The 11,775-nt window shown below is 51.3% G+C and overlaps 2 protein-coding genes across 3 annotated transcripts in view; one reads left to right on the forward strand and one right to left on the reverse strand.

Annotated features, from left to right (window-relative positions):
* LOC123812550 (keratin, type II cuticular Hb1-like) overlaps positions 1 to 2,404 on the forward strand; it is a 5,749-nt gene extending 3,345 nt beyond the window's left edge. For both annotated transcript variants that reach the window (XM_045829339.1, XM_045829338.1), the window contains 6 exons: positions 261 to 356; positions 543 to 734; positions 995 to 1,120; positions 1,385 to 1,605; positions 1,857 to 1,888; positions 2,151 to 2,404. In XM_045829339.1, coding sequence (XP_045685295.1) covers positions 261 to 356; positions 543 to 734; positions 995 to 1,120; positions 1,385 to 1,605; positions 1,857 to 1,888; positions 2,151 to 2,404 — 921 coding nt within the window. The remainder of the gene's footprint in view (positions 1 to 260; positions 357 to 542; positions 735 to 994; positions 1,121 to 1,384; positions 1,606 to 1,856; positions 1,889 to 2,150) is intronic.
* A 3,611-nt stretch (positions 2,405 to 6,015) lies between these two features.
* Positions 6,016 to 11,022, reverse strand: LOC123812605 (keratin, type II microfibrillar, component 5-like). Its single transcript, XM_045829383.1, has 5 exons — positions 10,996 to 11,022; positions 9,562 to 9,666; positions 7,801 to 8,021; positions 6,856 to 6,887; positions 6,016 to 6,373 (listed from the first exon to the last, which is right to left on the reverse strand). The coding sequence occupies exons 1-5, from the start codon at positions 11,020 to 11,022 to the stop codon at positions 6,225 to 6,227; spliced, it is 534 nt and encodes a 177-aa protein (XP_045685339.1). The 3' UTR covers positions 6,016 to 6,224.
* Positions 11,023 to 11,775: the final 753 nt, after the last annotated feature.

The raw sequence follows: 11,775 nt of genomic DNA on the forward strand, positions 1-11,775 counted from the left end.
ACATGGGAGGTAAGCTGTGTCAGCTGGGAGGCAGAAAGGCTGGTGGCCCATCTGCAAGGCACAGAGGGGTTTGTTCTCAGATGGGGAGGAGGTTGTGAGGCCCATCCCAGGAAGGTCAGAGGGTATGGAGATGGGAAGGGAATGGGAACACTGGGAACCCTTCCCCCCAACCCGGCCTCCATGAAGGGTGAGAAGAGCGAGGAGTTTGGGGTGACGATCACCAGGGGTCTTCTGAGCTCAAAGACTGCCCACCTTTCCAGGACGTGGACTGCGCCTACCTCCGCAAGTCAGACCTGGAGGCCAATGCAGAGGCCCTGACCCAGGAGATTGACTTCCTGCGGCGACTGTATGAGGAGGTGAGGGGTTGTGGTCTGGGCAGAAAGCTGGCAGCTGTCCGGAGGAGAGGACTTTGGCCTGAGACAGGAGGAGGAGAGGGACGTGGGCAAGGGGCTGCAGTCCACGAGGATGAGGGGGCTGGAGACCAGGGAAGAGCTGAGAAGGCTGGATACAGGCTAAGGTGTGTGAGGCTGAGGCATAAACAGGATGCTTCCTCTTCTCATCTCCCCAGGAGATCCCGCGTCCTCCACGCTCACATCTCAGACACCTCAGTCGTCGTCAAGATGGACAACAGCAGGGACCTGAACATGGACTGTGTCATTGCTGAGATCAAGGCTCAGTATGACGACATCGCCAGCCGCAGCCGGGCCGAGGCCGAGTCCTGGTACCGCAGCAAGGTGAGTGCACTGGACCCTCTGCCTCCTAGTCATGGCAGCAGGAGGAAGGGATGCGAGGTAAATATTAGAAAAGGCTTCTTTTGTCTGGGGATCCTGGTCCCTGGGGATGGTAACAGAAGGGCAGAGAGCTCTCGGGCTGAGGAGGCAGAGCAGGGCTGCCATGGAAGGCTGCACAGACTGAGTGCTGTACAACCCACACAGTCATGCATGGTGTCCCGAGTGGGTGGGACACGCCATCCTGAGTGTCTGCTTCCCCCCAGTGTGAGGAGATGAAGGCCACGGTGATCCGTCACGGGGAGACCCTGCGCCGCACCAAGGAGGAGATCAATGAGCTGAACCGCATGATCCAGAGGCTGACAGCCGAGGTCGAGAATGCCAAGTGCCAGGTACGGGTCCTCTGTGCCCTGGATCACCAGAGAGGCTGGGGGGGCCCTAGCCAGGGTCTGTCAGGCTGTGTACTTCTCCATTTGTTCTCTAGTCAGTTTGACAAAGCCTTAGGAGTGGTCACACAGGGTAGACCCAGATAATGAAGGTTATGAGGCCTGCTCCTGGCATGTTCCCCACTGGCTGAGAGGGACTGGGACACACCCAGGGAATGGACAGAGAGACCTGGGGACCATAACCCTCCTTGTGCTCTTCTGGGTCCTCAGAACACCAAGCTGGAGACTGCAGTGACCCAGGCAGAGCAGCAGGGCGAGACAGCTGTCAGCGATGCCCGCTGCAAGCTGGCTGAGCTGGAGGCCGCCCTGCAGAAGGCCAAGCAGGACATGGCTTGCCTGCTCAAGGAGTACCAGGAGGTGATGAACTCCAAGCTGGGCCTGGACATCGAGATCGCCACCTACAGGCGCCTGCTGGAGGGCGAGGAGCACAGGTGGGCCCCTACCTGGCTAACCTGCCATTTTTGCTCCATAAACATGACCATCTTTTCTCAGAGCTGAGCAAGGTCCAGGAGTCTGGGATAAACCTGCGTTTTATCACTTTGTGGGTGGGGTCAATTTGGAAGGGCATCCCTGAGACCTCTGCTTGTCCCTTCCTGACTTCTGGACCTACCCCCCAAATTTGTGGAGCCTTGTTTGTCACTCTGGCTGAGTGGCTAATACTGCCCTTTTCCTTTCTTCTCAGACTGTGTGAAGGTGTTGGTGCTGTGAATGTTTGTAAGTGACCTAGGCCCTGAGTGGCTGGATGTACTCTTCCTATAGGGGATGACAGAGTCTAGAAGGAGGGATTTCACTGGGACCTACCTAGAGAAGGAAGGGTTGGCATCCCAGCAGGAGAGGTTGGGTCAGCCCGCAGAGAGACCACAGCTGTGGCACTGGGGGACCTAGAGTTGTCAAGTAGAGATACTTGGGGAGGGCGATTATCCGGGGATAAGATAACTCGCTCTCAGAATTTTGACTCAGGCTTTGGGGTTGGCAGGTGTCAGCAGCTCCCGGGGTGGAGTCGTCTGCGGTGACCTCTGCACGTCGGGTTCCAGGCCGGTGACAGGTAGTGCCTGCAGCGCCCCCTGCAGTGGGAACCTGGCGGTGAACACAGGAATGTGTGTGCCCTGCGCACCCTGCGGCCCCTGCAATTCGGTCACATCTTGTGGCCTGGGCACCTGCGGCGTGGGCTCCTGCGGCATCAGCTCCTACGGCGTGGGCTCCTGTGCCAGCAGCTGCCGCAAATGTTAGGCACCCAAACTCAAGCCCCAACTTTGCTTCTCTCCTGCCCAGTAGGGCCTGGTCCAGCCCTGGGGCAGAGCAAGCATTGGGTCACTTCTGCACTTTGAAAGGTCCGTCCTGCTCGTAGACTCATATGTATCTGTGATCCCCTCTTCCTCCATCCTGCCTCTCTCGCACCTACTTACCCCACCCTGCGCTGGGAAAGGCTACCCCAGAAAGAAGTCCCCTTAGTGTCCACGGGAAGGAGGTTCCACGGCAGGAAGGACTAGGACCAGGACCCTATCCTGGGCTGCCATGGGGCCAGTGACCAGAGTCCCCCAGCCTCTCCTCTTCCTCTTCTGTTCACCTCTGTCTTGACCTGTGTTTCCAATAAATCAATGTAGCCAACACTGGGCCTTGGTCTCCAGCTCTGTTGTCCTATAAAGGGCCGGGGTTTGGGGAAGGTCTCGGAAGTAACATGGAGTAGAAAAAGGCCTACTCCGGGGTTCCGGTACAGTCCTCTGTCCCTGGACTCACAGCAGTCTCAGACTTAGCCAAGGGTTGTGCTAGGCCCCCACACGATGTAACTCACACAACCCTACTGATTTTATCCACACCACCTTTTATGGTACATCTTGAAGATGAAGAAACCAGCACTCAAAGACGCTCAGTAATTGGGCCCCATGCTAAGTTCAGTGGCACAGCTGGGGATTGAACCTGTGTGCATCTCTGGTGCTCATTTTACCAAACTACAGCTGCCCCCCCGAAACAATCCCTGTGCACCCCTCTGAACAGATGGATAATGAAAATGAGGTTCTCCAATCACTCAACGCTTAAGGAAAACCCCCATTGCTGTAGTGGGGAAGACTCATGCCTCAGTGATTTATTAGAATTCCTTAAGGGGTGAAACATCAACATGATTTAAACTTTCAAAAAGCCTTTGATATGGCGACCTGTTTTTTAGTGGAGTCCCTTTGAGGTCTGGCAATCAGCCATAGCTGATAAATTACCTCAAAAACAGAAAATAGCACCCAACAAGGTGATGTGGCAGAGAGGTGAGCACACAGACTCTGGGGCCAGGCTGCCTGGGCCCCGAACTGAGCTCTGTTCCTTCCTCACTGAGTGACCTGGGACAATTTACTTACCCTCTCTGCGCCTCAGTGTCCACATCTCTAGTGAGAATGACAAAAAGAGTACCCACCTCAGGGTTGATGGAGTATGGAATTTCATTCACATAAGATGCTCAGACATTGCCCAACACAAAATCATCATGGCGTGTTTATCATTAGGTTTTTGTTGTTTGTTTGTTTGTTTTTTGCAGAAGGTAAAGTAGACACCCCTCCAGAAATCGGAGGCATGGCCAGCCTCTCATTGCATTTATATCTGTGATCAGAGATTGCAAGTGCAGAGAGAAATCTCAATGTCTTCCAAAGTCGTCGAGCTCCTTTATTCAGGGAAACGTCTCCCTCCATGCCCCCACTCTGACGCTGATGAGGATCTTATAAGTGGTGGTGGAGCGGGGAGACAGCCCCTTAGCTTCAGTATGGATCAAGGCGAGTCCCTCAACATATTATCTGTACAGCAGGGTGAATCTCTAAAGCTTCAGTCCCAGGCCCAGAAAACTGTAGCAGAAATGTAAGCCCCCATCCCTCAGGGCAACAGAAGTAATTACTAAAACGTGTGAGAGACCAGAAGTGAGCTGGCTGTTGTTAGATTGTTCTTAATTTCGATGTCTCTGGTTATATTTTGTTTGCTTGAAAACAAAAAGGCTCTTTCAAGGAACAGTATCAGTCTTGGGTGTCCTGGCCACCAGTGTGGCTCCTCCACTCTCCTGGTGGAATTCTGAGCAGGACAGAGCCCTGGCAGAGTTCCAGAGTGTGCAGTTGTCCTAACCAGCCCTCTCTGCTGCAACACCACACAGCTCAGAAGCAGGCCCTGTCAAGAGTCCAGACCTGAGGCTCCAAGAGACACTCACACCGTCAAGTTCCATCTGACATTTTTAAGTGCAATTAAGTGTGAGACAGACATCAGGAGCCAACAGAGGGCTGACCCCTTGAGGTCCCCAAAGCGATGACTGCACTGGTGACCACCCTCCTCCCTTCAGAAGTCACCCCGACTCATAAAGCTTATAAATGGGCTAGTGAATGACTCTCCATAAATATACAAGTAATTCTCTCCCACCCCAGGCTGGAATGTGGCCCATGGCCAGGGAGCCTGCTCAAAGAATCAGTTCCCAAACTGCAAACATTGCTGGTGGCCCACATGGCCCTGGCTCAGCAAGAGACTCAAACCTGACCCCGCAGCCCCTGGGATCTCCTGGACTGATGTCAGGCTTGGGATTTAGAAAGGAAAAACACAGGCAACGACCAGCCCTCTGTGATGCGGGCTGCAGAAGGCTCATCAGAAATCCTGCCAACAGCTCTTGGGGCTATTTCCTTCTGCATTTCCCACAAATGATCAGCGCAGCGGGAGCTGAATAAAACCTAACCTTGAAAATCACACGATGTCATTACCCAGCAAAATGCGGGGAACACAGAGCCCAACCAAAAAATCTTGCAGAAGGGCAAGCTCTGCTTTCAGGAGCTGCTTTGCACTGGGAGAGTTGGTAAGAACGTTTATATAGTTAGTGTCAGTCAGTCTGGGTCAAACGGGGCTGATGCCGGACTCCGGTGAGGCCAGGTCTCCTACCCTTCGGTGGGGGGCAGCCTGCCAGACAAGTTTCCATCCCATTCCTCTAGCGTGAGATTGCTCTGTTCAACCAGGAAGGGAGCCATTTAGACACTTTTGGGCGGGGACCCAGGAAAACACAGCAGACACCTTGGCACTGGTATGCCTTAAAAGGTAAAGCCAGAGCCTCTGGCCAATCACGCACCTTAGCCTTACCCAGAGACTTAGAAAGCAGGAAACTTTGTTCCCCAGATGCATTGATAATGTAACCTTTGTGCAATAAAAAAGAATGTGAGCGTCATGAATAAAGGCATCTCTCAGGCTGTGTGGCAAGGAAAGAGCTCAGAAACCGAAAACTTCACTGGCCACCCCACCCCCCAAACTGGCCTAGCTTCTGCCCCCTAAAGTCCAGTTACCTTGTGGAAAAAAAAATAAAGTACAACACAGACCTGGAGTAGAGGCAGAACTGGAACCTCGGCCTGATTCCACAGACAAGCTTTTCTCCACCATACTATGTTGTTCCCAGCCCACCATGAGATCGCTTGTTAAACTAGAACTCAGGCCTGAGCCACCCAGTTGTGTTCATACTCCCCAACCCCCGCCTGCGACGGCCATCTTCCCATGGGCCTGCCTTCAGGTGCCCCTGCCTGGGCAGTCGAAGGCTTGCCCTCTCCCTCTCCCACTCCATTCTCTCTCTGCCTGTTTCCTTGTTTGTGGCCTGCCTCCCCACCAGAAGGTCATCTCCAAAGAGCCAGGACTAGAAGGTCATGTCTGACCTTCCGAAGACGTCCAGTGTTTGGAGAGTGAGTGAGTGGATGAATGAATGCAGTTCTCAGCTCCTCTGCCAAGTAGAGCTAGGACCGTTGCTTCTTGGTAGTGCCCCCAACCCCCAATCTGGCCAGTTTGGTCTTCCTTCTAGGAACAGCCTGAGGAATCCAAGTGCAAAGAGCCTGGCAGCTCGGTCCACTGCAGAACATTTTTATTGCGAAAGAGGGGTCCCAGGAAAAGAGGGGTGGAGGTAGTTCAGAGGAGCAAAACAACATTCAGAGACTTTATGCTCTAAGGTGAAGGGCAGGAGGGAGAGGTGAGATGAGGGCCAGATCCATGGGAGGGGCAACTGAGACCAAGTCTCAGTTGGGACAAAAGCTGGGGTTTTTTGACTCCTGTTCGGGGCAGGAAGTGTTCAACATCCACGGAAGCCTCTGCTGCTGAAATCCCCTACACAGCCGGAGGAGCTGCAGAGCGCGCAGCCGTCGCCAGGGGCGCTCGTATCCAGGGTGTCGGAACCCGCCGGTGGTGGCAGCAGCCGGCCGGTGGGATCGCTGCCCTGGGCTGAGCAGAGAGCAGCTGCTGGAGGGGAGGATACCCCCTTCCCTCCCTCCGCCCCAGAAGACAGACAAACAAGTTCACCAGGAAGCAATGCACAGACCCTCCCCACTCAGAGACAGACATGCAAAATCCCCAAAGGAATACATACAGACCCCTTTCCCCCCAGAAACAACTGGAGAATCTGTCCCTCCCTGAAGTCAGACACAGATCCCCCCCACCCAAGATAAAACAATCTTCTCCACCAGGATAAACCCACAGAACTTCCTTCCACACACCAGGCAAAACCAACAGAACCTCCCCACAAAGGGCAGACCATGGGACCCCCTCCCCGCAACACGCAAACACAAAGACCCCCAAGAGAAGAAACAGCCCCTGGCAAAGGGAGGCAGAGGAAGCGGCCCCTTCTCCCTTCCTAAGAGGATACACACAAGGAGGGGGATAAGGTTTGTCCCTCCTAACCCAAGTTATACCTATTATTTACTTACTGAGGCTCCCTGCTCCCAGTCTTAGGCCGAGCCTGCAGGGAGGAGGAAACAGGTAAAGTGTACTTATCCTCTAGGCGTAACAGTCTCCATTCTCTAAGACAAAACACTCCTGGCCCTCTCCAGAAAGGCAGAAATCATGCCATCCTGCACGCTCCTTGGTTCTCTCGGATCCCCACCGACTTTTAAGTAAATTTAAATAACTCACTCCTATATTGATGACTTCTTGGAAGAGGAAGAAAGCAAGAGATCTACACTTTTGGGGGCCTAAACATCTTGAAAGGGGAGACCACGGGTGGGGTGCACTTTAAAGGAGACCACAGAGAAGACAGCTCTATTATCTGAAGAATACTGTTCAAGCTTCACTTAATCCCTTTCTACCTGTGCCTCCCTGAAGTCATCCTCTTGCCCTCTCTGAGACTCAGTTTCCTCATCTGTGAGATGGGGATAGAAGCATCCCTCCCAGAGTTTTTGTGGGCTTAAAGGAGATAATAAATGTAGCATGCTTGCCACATGGTGGATTCCCTCCCGCTCCCGTAAGCCTTGTGTCCCCAACTGGATGGAGCTGGCAGTCCTTGAGTCCCTACTGCTGCCTAAGGGTAAAAGCCAGGCCCTACTTGCTCCCACAAACACTGCCTTCCCCAGGCCTTAGGAAGGGGGCAGAACTGGGAAGAAGGCACTTCACACTGAGACCTTACTTCCCCTGGCTGAACAAACCTGCCCCTGCTGTCTGATCCTGGGGATGAATGCCTTTATGAGTTAGTTGCTCATTACCTGGAGCCTTTGTCTACAGGGCTGTTGAATATTGGGAACAAATTGGCTCCAGGAAAACAAGTTCCTGGATACTCAGGTCACCTTTCCCCACCCTGTCCTCAGCTGCTAAGGCCCAGGTGATGACCTCCCACCCAACCCCATCTGTATGCTTGCTGTATCTGAAGCACCCCTCACCTGCTCTGCTCATCCTCCAGCAGCTTGCGGTAGGTGGCGATCTCAAAGTCCAGGCCCAGCTTGACGATCATGAGCTCCTGGTACTCCCGCAGCTGTCGCACCATGTCCTGCTTGGCCTGCTGCAAGGCGGCCTCCAGCGAAGCCAGCTTGCCCTTGGCACTGCCTGAGGCACCCTCCTCCTGCAGAGCTGGCGAGTACTTGGTTCCTTCTAGTTTGCAGGGCTGAGGGTGAAAGGAAGACCACAGACAGAAGGTCACCCTTGGTCCTCACTTATTTCCCCTCAAGGGTCCAGACCTTTCTCAGAGGATGGAAAGCCAATGAGAATTACAGATCATTGTGTAGGGTGAACATGCCTGTTGTGAAACGTGTGTGTGTGTGTGTGTCCACACTACTACTAAGAGGGAGATTTGGCACCAGCCATCAGGGATGGCTGAGAGAAAGCCTTTTACACCAGTATAGTGACACTTTCTAATAGGAGCTCAGATGCGAAAAGCATCAAATGCTCCTTAGTACAAAATGCTGGCATTATTGTTTTGTCAGGGAAACTAATAAGAAGGCTACCTTGTTCTCACAGAAGACTAAAATTTGTAGTCTTTGGGGAAAATAATAATAGCTGCTTGCCTTGAGGAGGTGCGCTTGCTGCTTAGGAAGCCAGCAGAGGGGATCAGAGCAGCTGTGGCTGGTGGGAGACTGCACCCCAACATGACTACCCTCTCACTCTGCCACCCCTGGAACCTGAACAGCTAGTCCCCTCAGAGTCATCAGCTCCTGAAGAAGGGAGAATCCCCACAAGTCTCCCTCGGAGCCTGAGACACTTCTCTCTGCAAAAAGCAAGAAAAGATCAAAGCAGAACCCCTTCCCTGGGCAGTTTGGAGTGTGAGCTGGGAGGGCTTGACAGAGTGCATGCTGGGAGAAAAGAGAGGAGGTGGACAGGGAAAGAAGTCAGGAGAAAGAAAGCATTCATGTGGGAACTCTCCTCTCTCAGTCCTGCAGCCCAAGTCACAAACACAAATGCCTACAGAGGTGAGGCTAGAGGCATCAAAAGGTAAAGGTCGAATGTTAACTACCTGCAACAGTAGCCCGTTCCACAGAGAAGTATGCATGCTCTCACTGTCCTGAAATCACCATGTTTTCATGTTCCCTGCCTTTCATTTCTCAACCTTAGAAAGAGACCTAGCCTCAGCACCTGTCCTCTTCCACAGGGGAGGGGAGATAAATGGTGAAGAACCTTCTGCCTCCGTGTCAAAGGAGGCAGTTGGAGTGGGGGGCTGTGGCACACAAAGGAGCATGTCCCCATGTGGGGGGGACAGGGGCCTCTCTCCTCTAGCCAGATGTTACCATGGGGGATCATAGTTTAATGTCGCCAGATCTGCACATTTTCAGAGAACTCAGAAAACTGGATTTCTAGGTAAAATCTTGCAGTTTCTGGAGATGAGTTCAAATTTAATGCTACGTAGGACAAACAAAAAGCACAGACATACAAATGTACATACACATAAAAAAAGATATACAAAACAGCATGCATATTCAAACATATGTATCTGCATGCTAATCACTTACCCACAATAGAGTCACAGGCAAATGTAAGCATGACATACACATACAGCCACACTCCCATTTACTCAAACATTTACAAATAGAAACTCTATTTCAAAGGATGGGGGGCTCTAGTCTAGTTGTCACAAACAATGGACACACCCATCCGTCACCACTGTGCCCCCTACCCCTCTCACCCCTCACCCGATTCTTCGCACTGTCCACCTCCACAGTCAGCTGCTGGATGGCCTGGTTAAGACTGTTCAGCTCCTCCTTGCTGTGCCTCAGACTCTGCATGTGTCTCTGCATGGTCACCTGTGTCTCTTCACACTGCAGGTAGGGGCAGCAGAGAGAGGGGAGGATCAGGGAAGTGAGGAGAGTAAATAAGGGCACTTGACTGAGGCTGATAAAACAGTCAACTACCCACCCACCCACATGCTACCGTGGACTGATCATCCAACTTTTCTGGGCCTCTGCTGCTCCATCTGTTAAGTGGGGATGGTAATATATCCTGTCCACAAAGGTTGTTGGGAAAATGAAATGAACTTGGTTGGCATAGTGGTGGGTGTTCCACCAGGCCTGGAGATCCAGAAGTAGCATGAACTCAGGGACAAGGGGCAATAACTCAGGGCAACAACCTACTGAGCTGAGTTTTTGAACTGAAATCACATAGGGTTTATCCCAGGAATAGGAAATCCACTCTAGGAAATCAATTGACATTCACCACTTATATATCATCTAAATGAATACAAAAAGCTTTGAACAAAATTCAATAATTTCTAATTTTAAAAATGCTTTTAAAAAACCTAAGTATGACTAAACTTCCTTAATTTGATGGACGTCAATAAGAGACTAATCCAGATTCCAGCTCCTCCTGCAAACTGAAGGGAAGGAGCCAGAATCTGAATGGGAAGCGTTGTCTACAAGGAACAGAATCAGTGGCTTTTCCTTTCCTGCACCTGGTCTCCACAGTCCAACATACAAACAGCCTGGGCACAGTAAGCAACACTAGCACAATGCCTTATACTCTTCAAAGTCTTTTGCCTCCACCCCCTCACTGGGGCCCACGACCACCTGTGCAGTAGACCAGGTAGATATTACTGTCTCCACTGCCTTTCCTTGAGCAAGCTGATGCTCATAACATCTACCACACTAGGAAGGTGGGACACAGAGGGACATGAGTGACCCAACCAGTCAACAGCTGAGCCAGATTAATTCTTAAGCCCATGCTCTTTACACTCTGAGAGACAGATAAAGTCACACACCTCTTTCACCCAAAGAATAGGAACTGTTCACACCAGCTCAGTACAAACTTCCTGCTAGGGAAGATGAGGTTTGGAGGAAAATATATGAATAGGCTAAGAAACATCATCTCCCACCAATCTCTGCCTCATCCTCCCCCAACTTCCCACTGTTTTCTGCTCCAGTTCCCAAACGCTGTAGACACAGCAGACAAGCTTATCTCAGACGTGGATGAAGTCCAAGACCCTTCATCCCATGTGAGCCTGTGAACTGCGGGAAAGTCTTACCATGATGAGCAGAGCTGTATAGTCTTCAAGCCTCCCGTGAGCACTGAGCTGAGCTCCAGTCGAAGGAGCTTCCAGAATCCTCTCCTCTGAGGAGAAGGCCTCCTCCTTCTTAAGAGCTTTGTGACCTCACCTTGTTACAGTTGTGGAGTTCTGACATGGAGTACAAGGGGGCCATTCAGTGAGCTCAGTTGGAAAAGTGGAGGTCCCTGGCCTGGAATAGGCCCAAAGAAGGGGAAGGAAGGGGAGGAAAGGGTAATTCAGGTAGGAGAAATGTGTGGAGATGAGGAGTTTGGGCTTACATAGTGGGCAGTGGGGAGCCACAAAATGTGTATGAGCAGACCATCCACATTGTATCAGATATGCAATTTGGGGAGGCCTCTCTGGTAGCAATGGGGAAGACAGACAGGAGGGAGAGAACCTGGGAATGGGGACTCCAGTTTCAAGACTAGGTAAGAAAGCTGGGGTTATAACTCCAAACCAAAGTAACCACAGGGCTAGAGAGCACAAGCTGCTGTTGGCATTTCTTTTTGTTCATAAATTTCTTCATACATGTGAAAAAGTTATATGTAACATACATTTAATCATTTAAATGCAAAAATAATAAAATGAATCTTTGTGTATCCACCAGTACCTTCAAAGCCCCCTGTGAGACCCTTCGTCCCTGACCCCATACAATCTCCAAAGTAACCACTATCCTGGTTTTTGTGTTAAGCGTTTTCTTGCTTTTCTTTCTTATTTTATCATGTGTGAATGAACCCTTAAGCAATCATTTAATTTTGACTGCTTTTATGTTTTATATAAATAAAATTACCCTGTATGCATCTATAACTTGCTTTTCCTCAACATCCCATATGTGAGATTTGCCCATTAGTTTCTTTTTTGTTGTTGTTGCATAGTATTCTAGTGTATG

This window comes from Phyllostomus hastatus, unplaced genomic scaffold, assembly GCF_019186645.2.
Source record: "Phyllostomus hastatus isolate PE091 unplaced genomic scaffold, TTU_PhHast_1.1 phas_scaffold_93, whole genome shotgun sequence".
Lineage (NCBI taxonomy): Eukaryota > Metazoa > Chordata > Mammalia > Chiroptera > Phyllostomidae > Phyllostomus > Phyllostomus hastatus.

Excerpts from the sequence above, each read along its gene's own strand:
- LOC123812605 (XM_045829383.1), bottom strand. The coding sequence starts at position 11,022 with ATGTCAGAACTCCACAACTGTAACAAG. Across the intron at positions 9,667-10,995 it reads AACTCCACAACTGTAACAAG|TGTGAAGAGACACAGGTGAC; the intron begins GTGAGGTCACAA and ends CCCTACCTGCAG. Across the intron at positions 6,374-6,855 it reads ACTGGGAGCAGGGAGCCTCA|CCCAGGGCAGCGATCCCACC; the intron begins GTAAGTAAATAA and ends CTCTCTGCTCAG.